We start from the raw sequence: 26,948 nt of genomic DNA, 5'->3' as shown, positions 1-26,948 counted from the left end.
TCTTTATCATTTCTTTAACCAATCCTCATTTGATAAACATTTGGATTGCTTTTAGTTATTGGCTGTTAAAAAGAGTATCGCAGTGATAATGTTTTATATATATGTATCTTAGAGAGATTTTTAAAGTATATACATAGGAAAAAATGTCTATCAGTGGGTTTCCTTGGTCTAAGGAAATTAACATTTAAAATTTTTATAGATATTTCCAAACTATCTTCTAGAATACTGTTTGCATCTTTGAATTATTTTCTTAAGGGCACATTTCTTGAAAGCCATCCTGGCCTGTTTGCTAGTGTCATTATCTCTTTTACTCTTTTCCTGTCACCATTAAGATGGACTTCTGATGGGATCCAGAGGTCCCACTATACTCACTGGCATTTAGTTTTCCCTTTAATCTAGTTACATTGATTAATGAAATCATTAGTCTTTAGCCCAGAGTCTTCCAATAGTGTTGTAATTTTTATTCATAGACATTTCTCAGGTCTCATTATCCTTCAGCAGCTTTAGTCAAATTGTAGACATTTATGCAGATTTCTTTATAACCTAGTTAAAGTTTCATTGCCCAGACTAAACTGGAGATATTTCTCTTTATATTAAAATGTGCTCTTAGCTTAGAGATATCTTCACTCTTTATAAAATGGCTGTGTTTTCCTTCTAGGCAATTTTTAAACTGTTCTTGCTAATAGCTACAATTAAAATGCCCCTCCCGCTTGGTTGTACTCAGTAATTCAAATGATTCCGCATTAACTGATGATCATTTCTCTCTGAATCACAAGAAGCAGAGTTGGTTCAGAGTTCACTTTACTCTATTTCACTCTTACATTTCTTTTCTGGCTTCCACTAGATATTCCTCTGCTTTTCCAGTCTCTATTGGATAGTAACTTATCTCTCTCCTGTATTATTCATTCTAAACTGAACACTTAAAGCAATGAAGATATTATTTGAATGCATTTAACAGCACTGAGTAATAAACATAATCTATAGGGAATTTGCTACAATAAATAATGATAATTGAGGGTAAGTGTTTTGGGTTCACACATGTTATAAGTGGCAGTGAATGGGCCTAAATAACACCTGCAGAGTTAAACATTTCTCAAAGCTTATTGTGTATCCAGCATCAAAATGGATGCTAAAAAGGCAGACATGGTACCTTCTCTTTGGCAATTGCTCCAGTCTGCCATTAGAGCAGGAGGCAGAGCTGAACAATGATAGCCTGGTTGGTTATTGCTGTTACAGGAGTTGATTAATAACTGGGAGAGACTAAAGGGGGGAGATCCCCAATGTCTTTACCTTAAGAGGTCATTGAAGACCTCATTGAGAAGGCCGTTGATCTAGGCTATGAAGACTGAAGAAAAGAGGAAGAAGGGTATTCTAGGCAAAGATTAAAAGCTCAGAATAATGGAGCCATGGAATAATGTGGAGTAACGGGGAGCTCTAATGTGGCCCAAAGTTGATCAGACACTATTTTAGAAACTCTTGACCAAGTATAAGCAGGTATCACACAGAAAACATGGTGTATTTGTTTTAGGGATTTGATCTGATTTTATTGATTTCTAAACTGGAAAAAAAAGGGCTACATGTGACCATTGTGACTATTGTTCTTTTTTTTTTTCCCTAAAGAAAGTACTTTTTTATTGTGTGGCTAAGGACTTAGACACATGATGTCCTTAGCTCTTGGAGGACACTACTGGTGACTCCAAATAGGGAAATTGGTGCTCAGTTTATTCTAACTGTGAGCACCTGAGAATATCAACAAATTATAAATCACATGAACAACAAAACGTAGAGATTAGTCATACTTGAGCAGAGCTCAGCTAATCCTGTGGTGTCCGTCTTCTAAGACAGCTTCCCCAGCCCCCAACCCAAGGAGGCAAAATGTAATGGAAAGGGGCTGGTTTGGGGGAGAGTGAATAATGGGATGACTTCCTGGGTATCCAGTTATGAAAATGTTTTAATGACTTATCTTGATAGAATCCTGAAGCATAAGTATAAAAAGTATAAGCCAAAATTACTCAACAAATCACTATTTAATGCCCAGATGACACTTACTGGTGCCATAATTTCTATAGAAGAGGAAGTTAGAGGGGCTATCAGTTTGGAAAGGGAGGGATTAGGCCATGTCTATAAGCTTTTTTGTGTAGCACTTTACATAAGATTAAGAAAATGTCAATTGTCCCCATTAAAAAATGAGGGGTAGGATAACCATTACTTTGGGAGAAATATATACAAATAGGATGAAAGAGGGAGATGCTAATCCTGGAGAAGGAGTCAAAGAGAGTGAGAATCAAAAATATGTAGGTGCTAAGCAGCAAAGGGAGCAGGAGGAAGGGCTGGATAGGCTGCCTTGAGCGCATTGGTATCTGTAAACCAGAAGAAAATCCTGTGGCAGTTCCACTCTCCCTCCTTTACAGCTCTGTATCTCTCCCAGCCTTTCAAAATATTTTACTGGAATTATATCTTCAGGTGATAGCTCTCCCTTGACTCTGCATATATATAGTCTGTCCATTCAGATTCTTTGCTTATGTGTCTTGTATGTCATTTCAAGCTAAACATGCCCCAAATCAAATTATTATCTTTACCTTCCCTTCCTCCCTTTCCTCATTCTTCCACGCTTCATTCTTCAACATCAAGTTCATCTTTCTGTTGCTCAAACTAAAAACTTTGTCTTTTTTTTATGTATACATCCAATCCTTCACTAAATCCTGTCAGCTCTACCTTTGAAACATCCTAGAAACCCAACCACTCTACCACTCTGCTGCTACTATCCTGGTCCACATTCTTATGATCCTTTGACTGAATTATTACTATAGACTTCTACCTACTTTCCTTGCTTTCATCTTTGCCATCTATTTCCCTCCAGTCTCTTTTTAGCTCAGTAGCAAGAGGGATGCTTTTAAAAAGTGAATTGGGTCATATTCAAAACCACCCAGTGGTTTCCTGTGAAATTCAGGGTAAAAGCCAAAGTCCATACAGTGGCCAGTAAGGCCCTATGTAATCTAGGGGGCCCTGCTATCACTCTGACCTCATCTTCCAACTGCTCTCCCTTTCGCTCATTCTGGGGCAGCCACACTGGCCCCATTGCTGTTCTTCACATCCATCAGTCTCAGGTCTGTCTTGGACCTGTGCCTTTACTGTGTACCCTATACCTGGATTTTTTCCATGGTTATCCACTGATTTCTCTCTATCTTCCTCTGCTCAAATGTTACCTCATCAGTGAAGCTTATTTAAAAGAGTAACCACAACCATTGGTTCTATTATCCTCTACCCTGCTTTACCTTTCCCATTGGCCCCCACCAGTTACACTAAACGTAAACTCCATGGGGCTAGGATCTGCTTTCTATTTTGTTCATTGCTATAACCCTGGAGTGTATAATATTGCCTGGCATGTAGTAGGTACTTAGTAACTATTTGTTGTAAATGAATGAATTCTCCTAGAAATTCTAGACATTGGGTGTTTAAATTAAGGAGAGTCCTTTTTTTTTTTTTTGGTCTGTTGGATTGTTGTTTGTTTTGTTTTTAAGGTGCCAAGTAGTTAGGAAACTAAGGAAAATGTCATTCACAGCTTAGTATGAATTCAATGATATTATCTATTTATACTATAAAGCTGAAATTAGTTTCACTGAAAAAATTTTTTTTGACAAAACAAGGTTTTGGATCTTGATTTTTTTTTTTTGTATTTGTTACAGATTTTAGAGAGAAAGAGGAAGGGGGAGAGAGAGAGAGAGAGAGAGAGAGTGAGTGAGTGAGTCCAACCAATTTGTTGTTCCAGCCATTTATGCTTTCCTTAGTTGATTCTTGCATGTGCTCTGACCAGAGATCAAATCTGCAACCTTGAGGTATTGGGACAAGACTCTTAACCAACTGAGCTATACAGCCAGGGCAGATCTTGATTTTTTAAAAATTTATCTTTTGTGTTACTCTTGTAATTATTTTGTTTCTTTACTTCCTGTTATTGAAGAGCTTCAACAAGTTGAATGTACCAGAGTCTGTTTTTTTTCCTCTACCACTCATTGTCTAAGTTCACACCCCCACCCTGAATCTAGTTTCTAAACTCACTTTTTGATTAACTGTAATGGCTTTTTTCTTTGACCTTTTTCACCTCAATTTCTCACCAACACCTGCTTTCATTGACCAGCATCTCCTTGAAACTCTTTTCCTTAAGATTACATTTCTATGTTCTCCTTCTCTGTGACCTCTTTTCATTTTTCCTGACATTTATTTGTAGACATTTCTTAAGGCTTGTCCTTCAGAAGCACAAGAATTTTTACAGCCTCAACTGTCAGCACAATATACTGTACAGGGTGGGGCAAAATTAGGTTTACAGTTGTTTGTATGGAAACTTATACAATAATTAATAAATAAGAATATAAGAATAAACTCTGTGTTTCATGAACTCACAGCTGTGAACCCACTTTTGCCCCACCCTGTACATGACTCTCAAGCCTATTCTCTCCTACATCTCAAGCATCAGCTCTTCATCTTCAGCTGCTCACTAGACAAGGCTCCTTAAAATCATATCCAAATGAGATGCCCAGGAACCTGACTATAGGACATAGAGGCATTGGCACCCTCTGGTGGAGAGAGTAGAAAGTCATCTTTAAGTATCTGCTTGCTTGAAGATGGGGCCTGACAGAAGATGTTGCAACAAAGATGCGTTTGTTGAGCATCTACTAAATGTTCTCTGTTCAAACATATGCAATTTTCTAATAAACTCTGCAGTACATCTCTTGAGCTAGCAATACTATTAGATCGCTCTTTGAGACCTTTCAATTTCTTACTAGACCACATATTTGCAACTACAAGGATTTGGGTTGTGAGAACTCTTCAGCATATTAAGGCAGGAAATTGCTCTCTGATAGATGTTGTAAAGGATATAATGAGATACAGAATCAGCCTTAAGGAACTTACTTAACAGTGGAACTGGGAAACAAGCCATGCACTCTGAGAAAGTGACTACATTAAGAGGTAAATCTCAAGGTATGACAGTGTCACAGGAGATGTCACTAGGCACTCACATTCCAATAATTTGTATAGATCCTGAGTGTAGAGAAGGTCTAAGTCACTGTGGGGAGGTTGACATTTTCAGGAATGACTCCATGAAGAAGGCAGGACCTCAATTTATCTTTACCAAGGTATTTCCAAAATTTCTAGAACTCTAGTTCTTATTTTTGCCATGTTAAGAAAACCATTTATATTATTTCTTCACACTTTACATTGACAGTTTTTTTTTGTAAATGTACTTTTGTTTCAGAATGGACCCATGGCGGATTTCTCTATACTATAATTCTTTGTCCATTGCCCTTAGGAATTGAGGTTCTCAGTGCCAGAGTTTGGTAAAAAGGAAAGGAAATATTTATTCAAAAGTTATACAGGTTTAGGGTAATGACAATGTCACTATTAAAAATCCCTAAGTCCCTTAAAACACCCACAAACACACACAGTCCTTCCTTCCCCCTTTGCCCTGGCAGGCCAGTCTCAGAACCTGCCAATAAGAAGTACTGACCTCCAGAAGAAAAAGAACAGAAGTCCACTGCTCACTCCTCCTGGTTCCTCTCAGTAATTCGTGCTTGGCTAGGCAGGTTTTCCAGTCCCCAGCACCATTAGCTGAGTCGCTAGAATCTCCAGTTCTTAATCCAAAACCATGAGGCACTTTTTCATGTCCCACTAGCGAGAGTTCTTTCACCATTTTCCTTCCTTGCAAGGTTTTGCATTGTCCTCTCTCATTGTCCTGCATTGTCCCTCATCTCTAGTCCTGCATCATCTCACCCTCCCTCATGCGGGCCCACCTTTAGTTTTAAATCCCAGTCCAGAACCTCCTCTGTAACACCATTTCCGACTCCTCCCACAATCGGCTACACCTGCTAGCCCTCCCACAGTTTTCAACATTTCTGGGCTGCCTTGGTTAGTCCTGCCTTAGTTAGGCATGGACCCATGGCGGGGATGGAACCACCTCCAAGCTCTCATGCAGGTGTTATAACCAGGGGGAGCTGCCTCCCAGTTATATCACTCCCATCTCCCTGGTTCAAAGCATGACCACAACTACTTAACATATCCATGAAGCTAGTCAGCTGTTACAGATATGTAAAATAACCATTTTTTTACATATCATGTATGAAGCTGGCCAACTGTAGATATGCAAAATAACTTTCAATAGCCCTGCTTCATGTGTCCCATCCCCTAGTGAGGACTTGTGGGAGTGGGAGTATCCTATATATTTCCTGGACACCCGAGTTCTAGACCCCGTTTCAAATCCTTCATTTGGGGGCCCCTGGCTGCACCCCATTACATTCTGTCTTGTCTAAATCAGGGATGTCCAACTGTTTGGCATCTCTGGGCCGGCCATACTGGCAGAAGAAGAGTTGTCTTGGGCCACACATTTAATACACAAACACTAATGAAAACTGATGAGAAAAAAAAGGTTTTAAGTAAATTTATGATTTTTGTTTTGGGCTGCATTCATATCCATCCTGGGCCACAAGCAGCCTGTGGGCTGTGGGTTGGACATCCCTGTCTCAATCCAACAAATGACAGACTTGATGTACTTTTGTGTTTGCTATATACTTGTTTTTCTAATATACATGAAACAAACAAAGGAAATCCTCACTATATGGAGATAATTACAGTATGTCCTCACTTAATCTTTAATAGGGTCTGTGACTTGAAGAGAAACTATGTATAATGAAACCAGTCTTACCATAGGCTAATTTATATAAACAAGAGTTAAATAGCTAAGGCATCTCATCAATGTTATAATAAAATGACACTGAATAAAACAATGTTATTGATAGAAAGACCACATAAGGAAATCAGTCCATCTAAAAAGAGTACCAGTCATTTATATTAACTTTACATGTAAAAGTTTGATTATGATTTTAGTTTGCATATGAAACTAAAAATTATGAAAATAAGTATTTCATTGTATACTTTACATTATATGCTGTTGTGACTGAACAATTTGAGTGAACAAAATATTATTTAATTGAATAGTTAGTATTTTTTGACAAAATAATTTAATTTTAGTGGCACAATTATAAATACTAAAAGACTTCACATAGACCTCTCTTGATCTTTTAATATTCAAATTATTTTATGAGCAACCTTTTTAGTTATCATCTTTGTGAGTTTTCTCTTCTTCAGTTAACTAATTGTTTTAAATCCTTGTTACTGGATTTTCATGGTATCTAAGCAGTTGTCAGACATTTTTTTTAATCTCATGAAATTCTACTTCTTTTGCTTAGATTTGTAACTTGGTTTTCCAATAGATTTATACTGATTTTGCATTATATTGGACAAATTGAAAAGCATCATTGATTTGATTAGTGACGATATCATAAAGTGGAAGGATTACTTAAGTCAGTTCTCAATTCAACAGTGAACATTTTGGTGTTAGGATGACTTTTATTTTCCTAGCATTCTTTAACTCTAGAATAGCCTTCTCAAATTTTTATACTGGAGAAACACTTGAAATAATTCCCAAGTCTCAGGAAATCGCTAGATAAAAATTATATCTAAATCTTCTAGTATGTCAGTTTGATAATTTAGTTGTAGATACTGTAATCCAATAATAATTGTCAGTAATCTTTTAAACAGAGTGATTATTTTTTTTTTGAGGACGTGTTTAATTTGACCAACTGCTTAGCCTATCCTTTTGTAGGTCCCCCCTTTCCACAAAGGATACCAACTATAATGTAGGTCAGTAGTATAGGTAAAAGAAACTTCAGGTTTTCCTTTTTCAAATTTATTACTTAACTTTTTTTTGGCTTCTCAAGGTATAAAATTATTATTTTAAAAAAAAGATTTTATCCATTTATTTTTAGAGAGGGAAGGGAGGGGGAGAGAGAGAGAGAGAGAGAGAGAGAAACAAACATCAATGTGCTGTTGCTGGGGGTCATGGCCTGCAACCCAGGCACATACCCTGGCTGGGAATCGAACCTGCAACACTTTGGTTCACAGCCCGCGCTCAATCCAGTATTACTTAACTTTTTTGGTGCCTTACCCAAGTAGGGCTAAAAGTCTTATCACATATTTCTATTATGCAAATGCTATTGATGTATAATATATGGTATATGATAAGTTCAAAGATAGGTTTGCCCCTCCTATTTAAAAACTAAAAGTGACTCTTTAGACAATCTTTCTTGAAAACAAAAACAAGCAGTTAACTTTGTTTCTTAAAATTAATTCTTTTCCTTCCTTTTTATGAATTTGTAGACTTATAAAGCAGACATAATATGTTTTTGTTAAGTAACTGATTTAAGCCAAAATGAGAGGTAATTTTTCTAAAGGTAGGTTTGTTAGTTTATTTAAAGAAAGTTTATGAATTTAATTAATGTTGTTTTCAATATGAAAATAAATTAATGATGTTGAATAATAAAGTTACTAAAACTGTATGGCAAAGCAACATGAATAAAATTGCCCACGACAACATTTTAACAAACTATAGAAATGATCCCTGAAAGTATAGTCTTCCAAGACAACATTTTATATAAAAGTTTGAAAGAAATTATTTTTTCTGAGTGGCATGGTCAGGCTCACATAGATAATTATAAAATTAATATACAAGTATTGGTTTCATGATCCTTTACTAGATTTATACATGAATTTTAATTTTAATTGTTATTTTGAAACTAAAAAGTTTATTTATAGAGTTCATGTTCCTGATTCTTTTTTAAAAATACTTTCTCATACAAATATGAAAATGGCAGCCCCTCTATATCCCATTTTAAAAACAGATAATGGACTCAACCAAATGATCATGGCCCCACTTTACAGGACCAAAAGCCTTATAACAGTTACTAATGGGACACCTCGGTCACTCTGCATCATTTTTTGCAGAGCATCCTAGAGACATCCTGTGGATCTACCGTTTAGTGTCCCACAGAACCCCATTTGAGAAATACTGCTCTAAGGCTGGAATAATGTGAAGCTCTGTGCATAATTATTAACCTACATTTTTTTCAATCTGAATACCACTTAAATTCATGTCGTTCATACCTTGGGAAATACTGCCTAAAGGACAAGTTAGATCTGGATATGTTTAAAAGAGTAAAAAGGGCATGCCAAATGAAGAGGATAATTAGAGCAAAGGCCAGTGGGGTAGGAGATTCTCTATTAAGTAGAACTGGCTGACACCAACAAAGAACTCATTGACACCATGGAAGCCTGAATTTGGGGGAGAGAAATTATGGAAGAAAATAGTCTTGAATATCCACTAAGGTTTTGAGGGGTGAGTGAAACTGATGAAATCAACTGAAGGAAGCTGATTCCAGCAGGATGGGAGGAATCTAGATGTAGACATGCAAGTACAGATATTGTGGCAATTTATGCAAGTGGAAGTAAGAGCCAGAACTAGAATGGTGGTACAGAAATGAAGAAATGGGATGCATATGGGACACATGGCAAGTGGAGTTGATAGTATTTGGGATCAACCTGACAACGAGCATATCTCTCCTAATGGTTATGGGACTTCCGTTCTTAGAGATACTAAAACTTTGGAATTGGGTGATTTTTTTAAAGTGCTGCTAGGCTGAGCTATTTTCCAAGACTCAGCAGCCAGGCCTTTCCTGGTCTTGTCTTCTGACACTGTTCCTATCATTTCATAAAGGAATGCAGACCTAACGGTGTCAGATCTTTTTGAAAAAAGCTAGAAATCTAGCTACTTTATGATATCATTCCATTTTAAATGTTAGCAACTCAGTGTTTGGTTATCAAATAAAACATACTGTGGACTAGAATTGCTGCTGATTTGCGGCCTCTGTCTGCAGTTGTGTGTGCTGCTGTCCAGTCACCTTAAAATGTACCCTGAGAAACCCCTCTGTGTAATCCCTATTAGGAAGCTCATAGAAAGGCTTTTTGTAGTAGCCATATTTTCCTTTTGTTGGAATGTTGATTTGCAAGTTACAAGCCTTTCTCTGCTTCTTCCCAGCCAGGTCTCTAGACAAACTTTACAACTTTGCTGATTGCTCTGGACTCCACCTGATATTTGCTCTAAATGCACTGCGTCGCAATCCCAATAACTCCTGGAACAGTTCTAGTGCCTTGAGTCTGTTGAAGTACAGTGCCAGCAAAAAGTACAACATTTCTTGGGAACTGGGTAATGGTAAGTAAGATGTTATTTCCTCTAATTGACAAGATAAAGGGGAAAATGTTAGTGTGGGATATAGTCACAATCAGACCACCTCTAGCATACTAGCTCAGAAAACACTTGGGGTGTTTGGCCACTGAGTTGATTTTTCAAATAGTAAAAGATCAAATAGTGAAGGGCAGTAGATTTAGTGAATCCACACCATTTGCATCTATAGTTATAGTTATCTCTAGTTACCTAATTCCCAATATGGAGAAAATGTTACATGTGATTTGTAACTAACAAATTGATGCTAAACCAAATACAACCCATCTGCACAGCCAGTGCTGCATTTTACAGTGTGTGGCACATTAGTCCTACAAGATGACCTTTATAATAACTCGAAAGAGCTTGGTCACATATGTTTGGGGACTTTGCTACCCTGTGTACCTCTTGGAGGTTCACAATTCACATTAGCCTACAAAAGGCTCTGAGAAGTCCTGCTGCAATGAAACTGTGTAACATGCTTAACCCAGCGTTTCTTAAGCCATCTAACTAGGATTTCTCTCAGGGCTGCGCAGCCTGTACAGCCACACAGGCCTGTGCTGAGAAGAAACCCATGCTTGGTTCAATGCTGTGCCTTTGCTGTCTTGAAATTCTTAATTTTTAAATAAAGGAACCCACATTTTCATTTTTCACAGTGCTCAGTCTTATTTAGTCACTGAAGTGTGTGTGTGTGTGTGTGTAACTTTTTATCAGCCCATGCAGTAATATTCCGTGGAACAGACTTTAGAGAAATACTGCCTAAATTCTACTATTCTTTCATCCACAGATGATATATATGTATGTGTTGAGATATAGATGATATTCTGTAGATTCCATGACTCTATTATTATCGAGGCAATTAATACAGGTTTTAGCTAAAATTATGGATAATATCAATTTGAAAATATTCTGATTCTCTAATTAAAAGACATTTTGATAAACCTTAGAACAAGACAATTGAGTTGAACAAACCAAGACTTCGCTTAAAACTGCTGTAACAAACTGATATCAGCACTTTTGTCCATGGCCTTGTATATCCATAGCAACCCTGTATTTGTCTGGAGTGTGCACACATACATATGCATGTGTGAATTTATTATACACCAGAAGTTGAGATCCTCATAATAAGATAAGAAGGAATGAGGGCCTTATTAGAATGTGCCCTGTTTTCTTATCTGTTACCATTAACTGGAATGTACCTCTCCTACTCTTCTTTTCTCTCTTCCTCCCCTGGAGTAGGAGAAACTTGGGGAGACCTAGGGGCCAGATGGAGACCCAATGAACTGAACTGAAGGTGCTTTTGCGGTTGGGTGAAGTACTGGGTTAGCTGGAGGCTTCTCATCTTCCCAACTTGTCTGGATAGAATGTATCTATTATATATTCTTTGACAAAAGCAAGAGTGATGTGATCAGCTTTAACTAGGAAAATATTATGTAGTAGGCAAAACCCTTTACCAATCTCTCCCCTTCCCATATTCTATTTCATATTCCTTGAGATCTTTTGGTGTTTTATGATGTCTACTCATGACTACTCACCTAACCCTACCCTGCTGCAATTTCAGACTTCACACAGCTTAGCTCTCTTCCCAAGAGCAAAATATTCTTTAAATCGTGCATTTCCCAAACAGCTCATTACAACAGTCATGAAGGACCTATTACAAATAATACTTAAAATGGACAAGTATATGACAGTAAGGAGTGGTAGGGCCTCTCCTAGGACAGTAGGACAGTAAGGAGTGGTGAGCTGTAGAATACATGCTCTGCTTAAATAAAGCTTTATTTGTTGTCTTTTTTATAATACTGTTCTAAATAAAAGGGGTTTCTAAAAAAATCTCAGCTAGTTGTAGATAAACCCAAAGTAGTTAAAACTTACTTATGAGTGATTGATGGCCATAATCCCTCTAGCGTTTTGGGGTGCTTGCTAAAATAAATAAATCTTTAGTTGGGATAACTGGCATGATTTGGTGGTGGTAGGGGTGGGTAGGTAAAGAGAGTATATGCATCTTTCTGCATATACCCATGTATTCCAGACAACTGAGGGCCTCCCTTCCCATCCACCTTCTTTCCCCAAATTATACTAGTTTGGAGATGCAGCTAATTACATTTTAAAATGTTATTTAGTCATTTTAGCCACACAATTAATGATTCCCACTATCACCTTTTTAAATGCCTCTTAAGCATTTAACAAAAACAAAGAAGCATTTACGAGGAGGAAAAAAAGCACAAAGATAAGAAAATAAATAAGTATATGGATAAGAATGGATAGGAGAATAAGCAAATCTATGAATTTTAGAATTCAATAAAGTAGAAAATGTCTGGTAATCTTTTTATGAGCATTTCTATCCAGGTACATATAGATGATTTTGAGTCTGTAATCAAGACTAGACTTGGTCCTCTCCCAGCTCCCTTTCCTTTTATTTTAAAAACTGCATTTCTGTATTTTTGATATGACTAATAAATAGTCTGCCAAACTGAATATACCTTTTAGGGTTTGAGGAAGATTTATTTTACTGCTTCTTCTAATTCATTTTATTTTTTATCTTTATTATATTTTTCCATTACTATTTAGTCCCTTTACATATACTCCCTCCCCCAGCAATCACCAAAACTACTGATAGTTTTTCTTGTGCTAGAATTATATCTCTTGAGATATCTTGTGTATTCTGCTCACAACTGTTGTGTTTTACATTCAGACTTCCCTCTCAAAAATTATCTGCATTGGCATCCTCCTGGCCTAGACTTGTCTCTCCAAACTTTTGTCTGTTTTATTCTTTGTAACCTTATCTCTTTTGGATAGAAGTGACAGTTTAACCATCATGCCCAAATTTAGGGAGGGACAATAGAACTGGCCAGTCCTTTTATCATTCACTCATCCTCCTGTATACCCACATCCTGTTAACAAATACTTTATCTTGAGAGCAAATCTAGCACTGGAAAAGCTAAAGTAGACATTTCTTTGGCTATTTCTCTGAAAAATAGCAAAACTTCAAGTGGCTAACTTACTGTTTTTCCCCTTTTTGAAAAGTCAGTGTGTAGTGTACACTGTAGACCACAAGAGCAATATCCCTGTAGCAGGAGATAAAAATTACAAAAGTTTAGGATGTCAAAATCTGTGAAAGAATAACTTTTTAATACAAGATTTTTAACTACATTCTGAAGATACAAAATGTGTCCTTAAGAGTCATTAATTGTAAACGTATTTGCTTAATGCTAGGTGAGGATTGTAATTAATTTACACTTCTATTAATCATTAGTGAATCTAAATTAAGAAAGAACTGGGGGAATTTGGAAGATAGTAATTAAACACTGGAAATACACTTTGGTCCAACATTGCTCCTGGGACATGGTGTTTGTTGTTTAGGTTATTTTTAACAAAAATCCTCTGAAAATGATGCAGCATCTCTAACTGAGCTCTACGTTATAAATTGCTCCCCAAATTAAGTTCATTTTCTAAATAAATCTGCCCACTTCTGTGAGCAAATAAAAGCTACTATAATTACTTAGTGTCATATATGCATCTGACCTATACACTTAACAATTGTTCTTTTATGATTTCAGTTTCCTGGAATCTGATGTCTACTGAATGAGTTCATAAAATCAAATTTCTGATCTTACAAAATTTAGCTCCTTAGAGGTAATGATTTTGGAAGTCCAGCTGTATTTAGTCATTTATTCACTCAGTAATTATTAAGCTTTTATTCTGTGATTATGTGGATTAATGTATGATGTACTTATGTATAGCCATTAATACATTTCAGTTGTATATATTTGTGTATATATAACAGTTACAACCTTGGGAAAGCCAAACATAGGGTTGAGCCACTGTCTTCAAACATGTTGCCAATTGTTAATGAGACTAAGTCATAGCCCAGAGCTTTAGAGAGCTATATCTTCATAGGATAGAGTTTAGATGGTTAGGGAAGGAAAGGAGCAGGAAAGAGGAGAGAGGATGATGAAAAGCCATATGTATTAATAGTTTCTTTACCTGCTTACTTTTCTCCTTTTCCTCTCCCTATCCAAATCTCCCCTTTATCACCTTCACCTTATCAATTCTTTCTCTGCATACACCCATCCACATATATACTTTCATGCTGTTTATTCACTCCTGTGTTTAATATGTATGTACTACTGAGTATCTGCCATGCAAAATATGCCAAGTGCTGGAGTAGGAATTGTAGGACATCCTTGAAGTCCTCTGCCCACTACAGTTTCTTTTGGTAGAACAGACTATGGTGGAGAGTAAATACACACAACAAAGAATTCATATTCTGTAGGAGCTTATTATCTGCAGGTAAAGGCAGGATAAAGTTAAAACTATTGAATGGTTAAGCCCTCATATATTAGAATTCAAAGAAGTCTTTAGAGTTATAAAAGGGGTATAGAATAAATCAGAGAAGTTGTACCAACAAATAATGTAGGATAAAAAATAAATAATGCACAAAAGTGTTGATAAATTCATAGCTTACATTTGTAAGCACTTATGTTGTTTAATTATTAAGGAATGTAGTGATCTTTAAATTATATCAATTTTTTAATTCTGTTCATTGTCATAGTAGAGAATCATATTATTTTATGAATATGGTTTAGTGTTATAGTTTACAATGTTTAACTGTTTGTTGTTACAGTTGGATAGTTGGAGAAGGAATTTATGGGATAGCAGTTATGTGTGTGGATGTGGGATGAATCATTGATAGGACCAAGATCATTTGTTTTTTGTTATCACTGGTATGATCCACTTTGAGGTGCAACTGACTCCTTAAGAAACAGAGTAAATCATTAGTCACCTTCTGCTCACTTCTTAAACATTTACCTTTGTTTAGGTTAGGTTACTACAAAAAAGGAACAATCTGACATGGTCCAATCTATCTCTTCTTGCCTGCTGTTCTTAAATACTTCAGATCCCTTCTGTAACTTGTGAAAGCTCAAGTGGAGTTTGCTGTTCTGACTCATTGACACATCAGTGACTTCTCTGTTCATATTAAGTGGACATGGGGGAGAGAAAACCTACTCTGGTCATTTTTTGGCTATGGGTATGGGGCATGCAGCAGTGACTGTTCACAGCATGTGGACCAACTCCATGGCCCGTTTAAAACACTGTGAGTCACAATTCCAACTACATGACTTTCTGACAAAAGTAGAGTTATAGAGAGTGAACAATAGATCAGTGGTTTCCAGAAGGTCAGGGGATGGAGAAAAGGATGAATATGTGGAATATAAGATTTTGGAAGGAGAACTTATTCTGTATCATACTGTAATGATGGATATATGACATTATACATTTATCAAAACCCATACAGCCTTGGAACACAAAGAAAATCTTAATGTAAACCACAGACTTGAGTTATAACAACATCACTGTCAGCTCTTTCATTGTAACAGATGTGCCACACCAAGGCAAGATGTTCATAATGGGGGAAATTGTGTGTGTGGAGGGGGATGACAGGGTATACAGGAACTGTTGGTACTACCTATGCAATTTTCTGTAAACTGAAAATTGCTCTAAAAGATAAAAATAAAGTCTATTAATTACAAAAAAATACTATGAACCACAGTGTAGACCTACTTCTTGGAACAAGGGATTTTCTTGTGTTATTTCACTTCATACTAAGGACAACACAAGGATAGGTTAAAGAATCTGTTGGGCAAAGGATTTTCCAAAGAAGAAATATAAAATATAATTAAACAGATGAAAAGATGCTCAATATCATTAGCCATCAAGGAAACACAAATCAAAACCACATGAAATAGTGCTTCATATCCACTGGGATGGCCATAATAATAAAAAAGGAAAAGAACAACTCTTGGCAAAGATGTAGAAGAATTGGACTCACACACTGCTGGCAGGAACATAAAATGGTATAGCCACTTTGGAAAACAATTTGGCATTTCTTCAAAAATTTAAATACAGAATTACAGTCAAATACAACCTAGCAACTCCACTCCTAGGTCTATGGCTATGAGAAATGGAAACATATGTCCACATAAAAACTTGTATACAAATATTCACAGCAGCATTATCCATAATAGTAAAAAAAAAAAAACCAATGTCCATCAACTGCTGAATGAATAAATAAAATGAGTTCTAGCCATACAATGGGATATTATTTGTCCATAGGAAGAAATGGAGTATTGATATATGCTACAATGTGGATGAGCCTTGACAAGATAATGCTAAGTGAAAGAAGCCAGTTGCAAAACACCACACAGTATAATTCTCTTTATGTGAAATGTCCAGAATGGGCAAGTCTAATAAGCAGAAGGTAGATTAATTGTTATCCCTACAGATGATTTTGGGGATGAGCAGTAACTGCTGAGAGGCATGAAATTTCTTTTTTGGTTGGTGAAAATGTTCTAAAATTTGGTTCAGTAATGCAGTGATGGTTGCACAACTCTGTGAATATACTTAAAACCACTCAGTTATAGACATTGACTTGGTGAATTATATAATATGTAAACTGTATCTTAACACTGCTGTTACAAAAAATGAGAATATAGTATTTTATCTTTTTATTTTAAAGGCAATGCATATTCCCTGCCACTGGTTGGTGATGAAGTAGTTACTTCCTTAGGAGCCTTACATTTGTAATTGGTAATAATATTGTCATCCAATATTTGCATATTATGTAGTTTACATAGCACTTCCTAACACTCCTCTTTGGACCCCAAAATGCTAAATAAGTAAATGTTATGCAAGTGAGGAAACCTATTGGAAAGCTCAAGCAAACTGCTTAATGCAGCAGTAAGTGCTAAATCTATGTCAGGAACTTGGGGGTTCTAACTGAAAGGGAGGTTCTTTTTTAATGATATTAAAACTTCTTGGCTTTCTTCACTTCATTCAATTTCCATTCAACAAATATTTGACTGCCTAGTGTGTGCCAAAGGTACTGTACTAGTTTTAGAAGAAAAAAAAAAACAGTAAATATCCCTTCATACACTCTACTAGAAGAGATAGATAATAAATAAGATTTGAAAACAGTTTATCATTATCCTCTGTCACATTTTTTACCTTTTAACTCAAACTAAAATACTCAACTTGACCCTATGCTTTTCTGACAGTGAATTAATGTACCCCTCCCTCTCCCCCTTCCTCTATTCTTCCCTTTCTCCTTGTTTATTTTGCAGTTCACTGATCCTTAGTAAATTTACCAATTTGTACAACAATTTTCACACTCCAATTTAAATACATTTTCATCACTCCAAAAAGATCCCCTGTGCCAGTTTTCAGTCAATTCCTGTAGCCATTCCCAGGCCCAAGAAACACTAATCTGCTTTGTCTTCAGACATTTTTCTTTTCTGATGTTTCATAAAACTGGAAACATACAGTGCATACTCTTTTATATCTGACTTCTTTCATTTAGTGTTTTCAGGTTGATCCATGTTGTAGAATGTAAAATAGTTCTTTCTTTTTCGTTGATAAATAATGTTCCAGTGTATGAATATAATACATATCACATTTTGCTCTTCCATTCACCAGATGATGGACATTTGTATTGTTTCTCCTTTTTGTCTATGATAAATAATGGTTTCATTTCTCTTAGGGAAATATCTCGAAGGTGAATGGAGTTGTGAATTTGTATATAAATTTATGTTTCTTTTTAACAAACTGCCAAACTATCTTCCAAAGTAGCTATACCATTATATATCTTCATCAGTGATATAAGAGAGTTTCTGTTTTGCTATATCTTTGGAAACACTTTATAATGACTGTCTTTTTAAAATTTATTTTTATTTAAGTATAGTTGGTATATAATCTTTTTTAAAGGGAATTTTGAAATTTTAAAATATTTATTTATTTTTAGAGGGAGGGTTAGGGAGAGAGAAAAGGCAGGAGAGAAACATCAATGTGCCGTTGCCTCTCACACACCCCCAACTGGGGACCTGGCCTACAACCCAGGCATGCGCCCTGAATGGGAATCAAAGCAGCTACCCTTTGGTCCGCAGGCTAGCACTCAATCCACTGAGCCACACCAGCCAGGGCTAGTAGATAATCTTATATTGGTTATATTAATTTGAGGTGTACAACATAGTATTTTGACATTTTTATGCCATACAATGTGATTACCCCACTAATTCTAATAATCATCTATCACCATATAAACTTATCAAAATAGTATTGACTACATTTCTCTTCCCCTTTCCACTCATGGTCTCTGTTTCTTTGAGTGTTTTTTGTTTTTAGGTAGCCATTCTAGTGTGCTTGAAGTAATGTCTTTTTTTTTTTTTTTTCGGTTTCTTTTCTTTTATTTTCTTTTTTTTAAATATATTTTATTGATTATGCTATTATAGTTGTCCCATTTCCCCCCTTCTCTCCCCTCCACCCTGTACCCCCCTCCCACCCACATTTCCCCCTTTAGTTCATGTCCATGTGTCATACTTATGAGTTCTTTAGTTTCTACATTTCCCGTACTATTCTTGCCCTCCCCCTATCTATTTTCAACCTACATTCTATGCTACTTATTCTCTATACCTTTTCCCCCTCTCTCCTCCTCCCACGCCCCTGCTGCTAACCCTCCATGTGCCCTCCATTTCTGTGGTTCTGTTCCTGTTCTAATTGTTTACTTAGTTTCTTTTGGTTTTGCTTTAGGTGTGGTTGTTAATATTTGTGAGTTTGCTGTCCTTTTACTATACATGTCTTTTCTTTATCTTCTTTTCTTAGATAAGTCCCTTTAGCATTTCATAAAATAAGGGCTTGGTGATGATGAACTCCTTTAACTTGACCTTATCTGAGAAGCACTTTATCTGCCCTTCCATTCTAAATGAGAGCTTTGCTGGATAGAGCAATCTGGGATGTAGGTCCTTGTCTTTCATGACTTGGAATATTTCTTTCCAGCCCCTTCTTGCCTGTAAGGTCTCTTTGGAGAAATCAGCTGACAGTCTGATAGGAACTCCTTTGTAGGTGACTGTCCCCTTATCTCTTGCTGCTTCTAGGATTCTCTCCTTCGTTTTTACCTTGGCTAATATAATTATGATGTGCCTTGGTGTGTTTCTTCTTGGGTCCAACTTCTTTGGGGCTCTCTGAGCTTCTTGGATTTCTTGGAAGACTGTTCCCTTTGCCAGATTGGGGAAGTTCTCCTTTATTATTTGTTCAAATATGTGCTCAATCTGTTGCTTGTCCCCTTCCGATTCTGGTACCCCTATAATTCGGATATTGGAACTTTTAAAGGTGTCTTGGATGCTCTTAATCTTTTCCTCAATTTTTTGAATTCTTATTTCATCATGCTTTCCTGCTTGGTTGATTCTATCTTCCTTCTGGTCCACTGTATTGTTTTGGGACTCATATTCCTTCCTTTCACTATTGGCTCTCCTCCGTGTGTCTTCCTGCATCTGTTTTATGGTAATCTGCATTCTTTCATCTAAATTTCGTCCAAAATCAACCAGTTCTGTGAGCTTTCTGATCACCAGTGTTTTGAACTGTGCATCTGATAGATTGGCTAATTCTTGGTCGCTCAAAAGGATGAGTCCTGGGGGACTGATCTGCTCTGTTGAAAACATATTTTTTTTCCCCTGTCTCTCCTTTTTTTTTTCCGGTCTGGTTGCTCTTGTTACAGTGGGGGGCGGAGCCTTAGGTGCTCACCGGGGCTGGGCACCACAGTCGCTAGATTGTGACGTTATATGTGGGGGTGGGGCGGGGGCGGGAGCAGGAGCGGGAGCGGGACGGGAGAAAACAATGGCGGTAGTTCCGTTCCCCTGGACTCAGACCCTTTTCTGGGCTTCTGGGCCGCGAGTTCTGCCCTGGTCCACAATCGCTACCCCTCTGGGTCTGCCAGCCGCAGCTTGCGTAGTCAGGGATCACCGCTGCCTTCTTGCGCCCCTGGATGGCTTTTGCGCCGATTTCGCGCCAAACCTTCCCCTGACCTCCGCGCGCTGCCGACCCGAGCCAGCCCCACGCCCGCCCGGCTCGTCTTCTCCTACCAGTCCGGATGAGCGTGTCTACTTCAACTTCTTGGCTGCCCGACTTCCATTCAGATAAATCCTCTGCTGGATCTGGGTGTTATTCTGATAGTAAATTATTGTTGTAAATTATTGGTTTTCTAATCTTGGTTGTACGAGGAGGTACGGTGCGTCCACCTATTCCTCCATCTTGCCGGAAGTCGCGAAGTAATGTCTTAATATGGCTTTAATTAGCACTTCACTAAAAACAATGATGTCGAGCATCTTTTCATGTGCTTAATCAGCCATTCTTACATCTTCTTAGGGGAATGTCTACTCAAATCTTTTGCCCTTTTAATTGGATTATCTTATTATTGAGTTGTAAGAGTTTTAAATATATTCTGAATACAAATTCTTTATCAAGTAAGTTATTTGCAAAAATATTCTTTTAGTCTATAGCTTTTCATTTTCTTTGTGTCATCTTTTGATGTACCGAAGTTTTGAACTTTGTTAACTTAACATTCAGGTTATCAATTTTATATGGATCTTGCTTTTGGTGTTATATCTTTGCCTAAAGTCACAAAGTTTTTTTCCCTGTATTTTCTTCTAAAGTATTTATAGTTTTTGTTCTTACATTTGGGCATAAGATTCAAAATGAGTTATTTTTTTAGTATGGTATGAAGCAGGGGTCTAAATTCATCTTTTTGAAATGTGGAGCTAAACTTGTTCCAGCACCGCTTATTTAAAAGACTATCCTTTCCCAGCCCTGGCTGGTGTAGCTCAGTGGATTGAGCGCGGGCTGGGAACCAAAGTGTCCCAGGTTTGATTCCCAGCCAGGGTACATTCCTGGGTTGCAGGCCTGAACCCCCAGCAACCACACATTAAATCTTCCCCTCTCTCTCTCTCTCTCTCTCTCCCTCCCTCTCTCTCTCTCTCTCTCTCTCTCTCTCTCTCTTAACTTCCTCTCTCCCCCTCCCTCCCTTCCCTCTCTAAAAATAAATAAATAAAATCTTTAAAAAAAAAGGATTTAAAAGACTATCCTTTCCCTATTGAATGCTCTTGACACTTTTGTCAAAAATCAGTTGACCATAACTGGGTTTATTCTGGACTTTTAATTCAATTTCACTGATCCATATGTCTCTTCCTGTACTGGGACTACACTATCTTGATTATAATAGCTTTATAATGATTTTTGAAATTGAAAAGTATAAATCCTCCAACCTTTTTTTTTTTCAAAATTGTTTTGGCTATTCTTGGTGTTCGCATTTCTATGTACATTTTAGGCTCAGTTTATAATTTCCTCAATAAAGCCTGCTGGAATTTTAATAGAAATAGCATTGAACCTACAGATCAGTTTAAAGAGAATTGCCACCTTAGCAATACTGAGTCTTCCTACTCATAAGCATAGATTATCTCCCCATTTATTTAGTTTTTCTCAAGATGTTTTGTAGTTTTCAGGGTTGGCAGTCTTTGTAGTACAAGTTTGGCAGTCTTGTTAAGTTTATTCTTAAATATTTTACTCTTCTTAATGTAATTGTGAATGGAATTATTTTAAATTTCATATTTGTATTGTGCATTGCTAGTATTAAAAATACAGTTGACTTTTATATATTGATCTCTTATTGTCAGGCTTTGCTTAACTTACTTATTTAAATCTTGTATTTTTCTCCTTTATTGTGAATTCTTTAGGATGTTCTGTATACAGGCTAGGTTGTGTTAGAATAAAGATAGTTTTACTTCTTCCTTTCTAGTTTAGATGCTTTTTATTTCTTTTTCTTGCATAATTGCACTGGTTAGAACCTCTACTACAACTGTTGAATATAAGTGGCAAGAACACACATTCTTGCCTTGTTCCCAATCTTAGGGGGGGAAACATTCAATATTTCACCATTAAGTATGATGTTTTACCATAAATCATTCAGTGTATTGTCATTAAATATGTAGCTTTTTCTTAGGTTTTTTTTTATATATAAGATTGAGGAACTTTCTATTCATAATTTATTGAGAGTATCAAGAATGAGTTTTGGATTTTTGTCAAATGAGTTTTTTCTTCATGTATTAAAAATGATAAGGTGGTTTTGGTCTTTTATTCTATTAATATGGTATTTTATATTAGTTGGATTTTGATGTTAAATCAACCTTCCATTCCTAGTAAATTTCCACTTTGTCATAGTTTATAATATTTTTTATATATTGCTGGGTTCAGTTTGTAATATTTATTTGGGAATTTTTGATTCTATATTTATGAGGGACATTCATCTGTAGTTTTCTTGTGGTGTGCTTTTTTCCATCTTTGGTATCAGGGGAACATTAGCATCATAAAACTAGCTAACATTCTCTCTTCTTTACATTAAATGTTCTCTCTTCTTCCATTTTCTGGAAGAGTTTGTGAATGACAGGTTTTATTGCTTCTTTAAATATTTAATAGAAATCACCTATGACTTCACCTGGGTCTGCACTTTCTCTGTGAAAATATTTTTAATGACTAATTCAATGTCTTTTGTTGTTATAGGTGTGTTTAGATTTTCTTTTTTTTTTTTTTTTTTTGAGTCAGTTTGAGCAAGCGGTGTCTTTCTTGAAAGGTTTTCAATTCACCCAAGTTGTGTAAATGATTGGCATAAAGTTGTTAATAGTCGTCATATCTTTTTTATTAGGGTGAGGTCCTTAGTGGTATTCAGTCTTTTGTTCATAATTTTTTAATCTCTGGCTTATCTCTTTTTTCTTGGTCAGTCAGGCTAAAGGTATTTTCAATTTTGTTGATCTTTTCAAAGAACCAACTTCTGTTTTCATTGATTTCCTCTATTTTTGATATCACTGATTTCCAATCAAATTTTTAAATTTCATTTCTTTTTCTAGCTTTATATTTAGTTTTCTCTTCTTTTTCTCCTTTCTTTTTTAAATCTTCACCTGAGGATATATTTATTGATTTAAAGGGAGAGGAAGAGAGGGGGAGAGAGAGAGACATCATCGTGAGAGAGAAACATTGATCAGTTACCTCTTATACATGCCCCGACCATGGATCAAACCTGCATTCTAGGTATGTGTCCTGACTGGGAATCAAACCCACAACCTCTTGGTGCACAGGATGCTGCTTGAACCAACTGAATCTCCCAGCCAGGGCTTCTTTATCTCCTTTCTTAAGATAGAAGCTTAGATTACTAATTTGAGACCTTTCTTTCCTAATATAGGAATCTAGGCATAAATTTCTGTACAAGTGTTACTCTTTTCCCCTAAACAACAAACTTTTATTTTTTCACTGTTCTGGAGGCTAGAATCGTAGGAGCAGGGTATCAACAGATCTGGTTTCTCCTGAGGCCTCTATTCTTGGTTTGCAGATGTCTGTTTTCTTGCTATGTCCTCTCATGGCCTTTCCTCTGTGTGTACAACCCTTATGTTTCTATGCACATCCAAATTTCTTTATTTTTAAAAATATTTTAGAGGAATTTTAGGTTCATAGCTGTACATTTGTTACAATTGGTGAACTTGAATTAATATATCATATCACTCAAAATCCATAGCTTACATTATGGTTCACCTTTCATGTGCACATACCATGGGTTTGGACAAATGTATAACGACATGTAGCTATCATTATGGTGTCGTATAGGGTACTTTTCACTGCCCTGTGCTTCATCTATTCACCCCTCACTCTTCTTCCCAATCCTGGAAACCACTGATCTTTTTACTATCTCCATAGTTTTGCCTTTTCCATAATGTCATATGGTTGGAATCATAGTAGGTAACCTTTTCAAATTGGCTTCTTTCACTTAGTGATATGCATTTAAGGTTCCTCTGTGTTTTGTTTTGTTTTGTTTTGTTTTTTGTGGCTTGATAGCTCATTTCTTGTTAGTGCTGAATACTATTCTACAGTTTATTTAACTATTTACCTACTGAAAGACATCTTTGTTGCCTCCAAGTTTTAGCAATTATGAATACAGCTGCTATAAATCCATGTGCAGACTCAAGTGTGGATGTAAGTTTTCAACCACTTTAGGTAAATAACAAAGAGCTTGATTGTTGAGTCTTATATAAGAATATATTTTGTTTTGTAAGAAACCACCAGTTTCAAAGTGACTATATCATTTTGCATTCCCACCAGAAATGAGTGTGAGTTCCTGATGCTCCGCATTCTAGCTAGCGTTCAGTGTTGTCACTGTTAACACGTTTTGACCATTCTAATAGGTATTACTGATAATTCATTGTTATTGTAATTTGCATTACATCTTTCTCATGATGTGTGATGTACAGCATCTTTTTATATATTTTTTTGCCATCTGTATATCCTATTTAGTGTAATGCCTGTTAGGTCATTGGCTCATTCCAATTAAATAGACAATCTTAACTCTAATAGAGCTCTATTTCCACCTCCTTTGTAGCATTATTATTCTAAATATCATATCTTTATATAAGCCCAACAATACAGTTTTCTAGTTTCTATTTTATAGAACTCATTTAAATTAGTTAAGACTAATGACTATCTAACTGATTTTATAATTATCTGTGTAATTACCTTTATTGATGTTCTCTCTTACTTTGTGTGGTTTTTCAGTCACCATCTGGTGTCGTTTCCTTGAAACCTAAAAGACCTCCTTTTTTAATTTCGTGTAAGGCAGATTTTCTCACGCACATTTTTTCCTTTGTTTTTCTGAGGTCTAAATTTTGCTTTAAGTTTTGAAGGCTTGATTGCTGCATATATAGAATTCTTGGTTGACAGTTTTTTTCCTTTAACTATTTGTTTGTTTGTTTGTTTGTTTGTTTGTTTATATTTCCTTTTTAATGCATTTTCCCAATAACATTTAGTTCCCTTATACCCTTCTTCCTCCAGCAATCGCCACACTGTTGTCCATGTCCATGAGCCCTTACTCCTTTTTCCTCAATCCCTCCCCCTCTAACCTTCCCCACCAGCTGTCATCCTGCTCTCCATCTATGAGTCTATCCCCATTTTCCTTGTTAGTTCAGTTTGTTCAGTAGATTCCACATATGAGTGAAATCATATGGTATTTATCTTTCTCTGACTGGCGTATTTCACTTAGCATAAAGGTCTCCAGGTCCATCCATGCTGTCACAAAGGGTAATGTTTTCTTCTTTTTTACTGCTGAATAGTATTCCATTGTGTAAATGTCCCACAGTTGTTTTCTGCACTCATCTAATGATGGACACTTGGACTGCTTCCATATCTTGGTGATTGTAAATAACCCTGTAATGAACATAGAGGTGCTTATTTCTAATTAGTGCTTTGGTTTCCTTCAGATATATTCCCAGAAGTGGGATTGCTGGGTCAAAAGGCAGTTCCATTTTTAATTTTTTTAGGTACCTCTATACTGCTTTCTGAGGTGGCTGCACCAGTCTGCTTTCCCCTCAACAGTGCAAAAGGGTTCCCCCCTTTCCATGTCCTCACCAGCACTTGTTGTTTGTTGATTTATTGATGACAGACATTCTGACAGGTGTGAAATGATATCTCATTATGGTTTTAATTTGCATTTCTCTGATGATTAGTGACATTGATCATTTTTTTCATATGTCTATCAGCCATCTGTATGCATCTTTGGAAAAGTGTCTATTCAGGTCCTTTGCCCATTTTCTAACTGGGTTGTTCAGTTCTTTTGGTGTTCAGTTTTATAAGTTCTTTGTTTATTTTGGATGTTAACCTCTTATTAGATGTATTGGTGAATATGTTCTCCCATTCTGAGGGTTGCCTTGTTATTTTGTTGATGACTTCCTTTGCCATGCAAAAACTTTTTAGTTTGTGTAGTCCCATTTGTTTATTTTTTCTTTTGTTTACCTTGCCCGGAGATTTATATCTGTTAAAATATTGCTACAAGCAGTGTCCAGGATTTTGCTGCCTATGTTTTCTTACAGGATTTTTATGGTTTAGGGTCTAAAATTTAAGTCTTTGATCCATTTTGAATTTATTCTTGTGTGTGGTATAAGAAGGTGGTCTAGTTTCATTTTTCTGCATGTATCTGTCCAATTTTCCCAACACCATTTATTGAATAAACTATCTTCAGACCATGGTATATGCTTGCTTTCTCTGTCAAATATTAATTGACTATAAAGATGTGGGTTTATTTCTGGACTTTCTATTCTGTTACACTGATCTGTATATCTGCTTTTATGCCAGTACCATGCTGTTTTGATTACTATGGCCTTATAGTACAGTTTGATATTAGGCAGTATGGTTCCTCCAACTTTGTTCTTTCTCAGGATCACTGTTTCTATGAAGGGCCTTTTGTGGTTCCATATAAATTTTAAAAATATTTGTTCTAGTTCTGTGAAATACATCATAGGAATTGCATTGAATCTATAGATTGCTTTGTGTAGTATGGACATGTTAATGATGTTAATACTTCCTATCCCTGAACCTGGTATATGCTTCCACTTATTTGTATTTTTTTCAATTTCTTCTAAATGTCTTTTAATTTTCTGAGTACAGATCTTTTACATCCTTGGTTATGTTCATTCCTAGGTATTTGATTTATTGTAGCAATTGTGAATGGGATTTTTTAAAATCTCTTTTTCTGTTAGTTTGTTGTTGGTATATAAAAAGCAACTAATTTCTGGATAGTAATTTTGTGTCCTGCTACTTTGCTGTTCATTTATCAGTTCTAGTAGTTTTTTGGTGGAATCTTTGGGGTTCTCTTGTATAGTATCATGTCACCTGCAGATAATGACAGTTTTATTTCTTCCTTTCCAATCTGGATGCATTTTATGTCTTCTTCTTGTCTGATTGTTGTGGGTAGGACTTCCAGTGCTGTGTTGAATAAAAGAGGTGAAAGCGGACATCCCTGTCTTGTTCTGATCTTAAGGGGAATGCTTTCATTTTTTGCCCATTGAGTATAATGCTGGCAGTGGGTTTGTCATAAGTATTATTATTATGTCTAGGTATGTTCTCTCTAATCCTACTTTGCTGAGAGATTTTACCATATATGGGTGCTGGATTTTAGCAAATGCTTTTTCTTCATCTATTGATATGA

The 26,948-nt window shown here is 36.3% G+C and overlaps 1 protein-coding gene across 2 annotated transcripts in view; it reads left to right on the top strand.

Annotated features, from left to right (window-relative positions):
• Nucleotides 1-26,948, top strand: part of HPSE2 (heparanase 2 (inactive)) — a 619,058-nt gene that overhangs the window by 351,937 nt on the left and 240,173 nt on the right. For both annotated transcript variants that reach the window (XM_028513737.2, XM_028513738.2), the window contains exon 4: nucleotides 9,923-10,096. In XM_028513737.2, coding sequence (XP_028369538.1) covers nucleotides 9,923-10,096 — 174 coding nt within the window. The remainder of the gene's footprint in view (nucleotides 1-9,922; nucleotides 10,097-26,948) is intronic.

Source organism: Phyllostomus discolor, chromosome 5, assembly GCF_004126475.2.
Source record: "Phyllostomus discolor isolate MPI-MPIP mPhyDis1 chromosome 5, mPhyDis1.pri.v3, whole genome shotgun sequence".
Taxonomy (NCBI): domain Eukaryota; kingdom Metazoa; phylum Chordata; class Mammalia; order Chiroptera; family Phyllostomidae; genus Phyllostomus; species Phyllostomus discolor.
The sequence above is the reverse complement of the archived record's forward strand: the minus strand, read 5'-3'. Positions and strand labels throughout refer to the sequence as shown.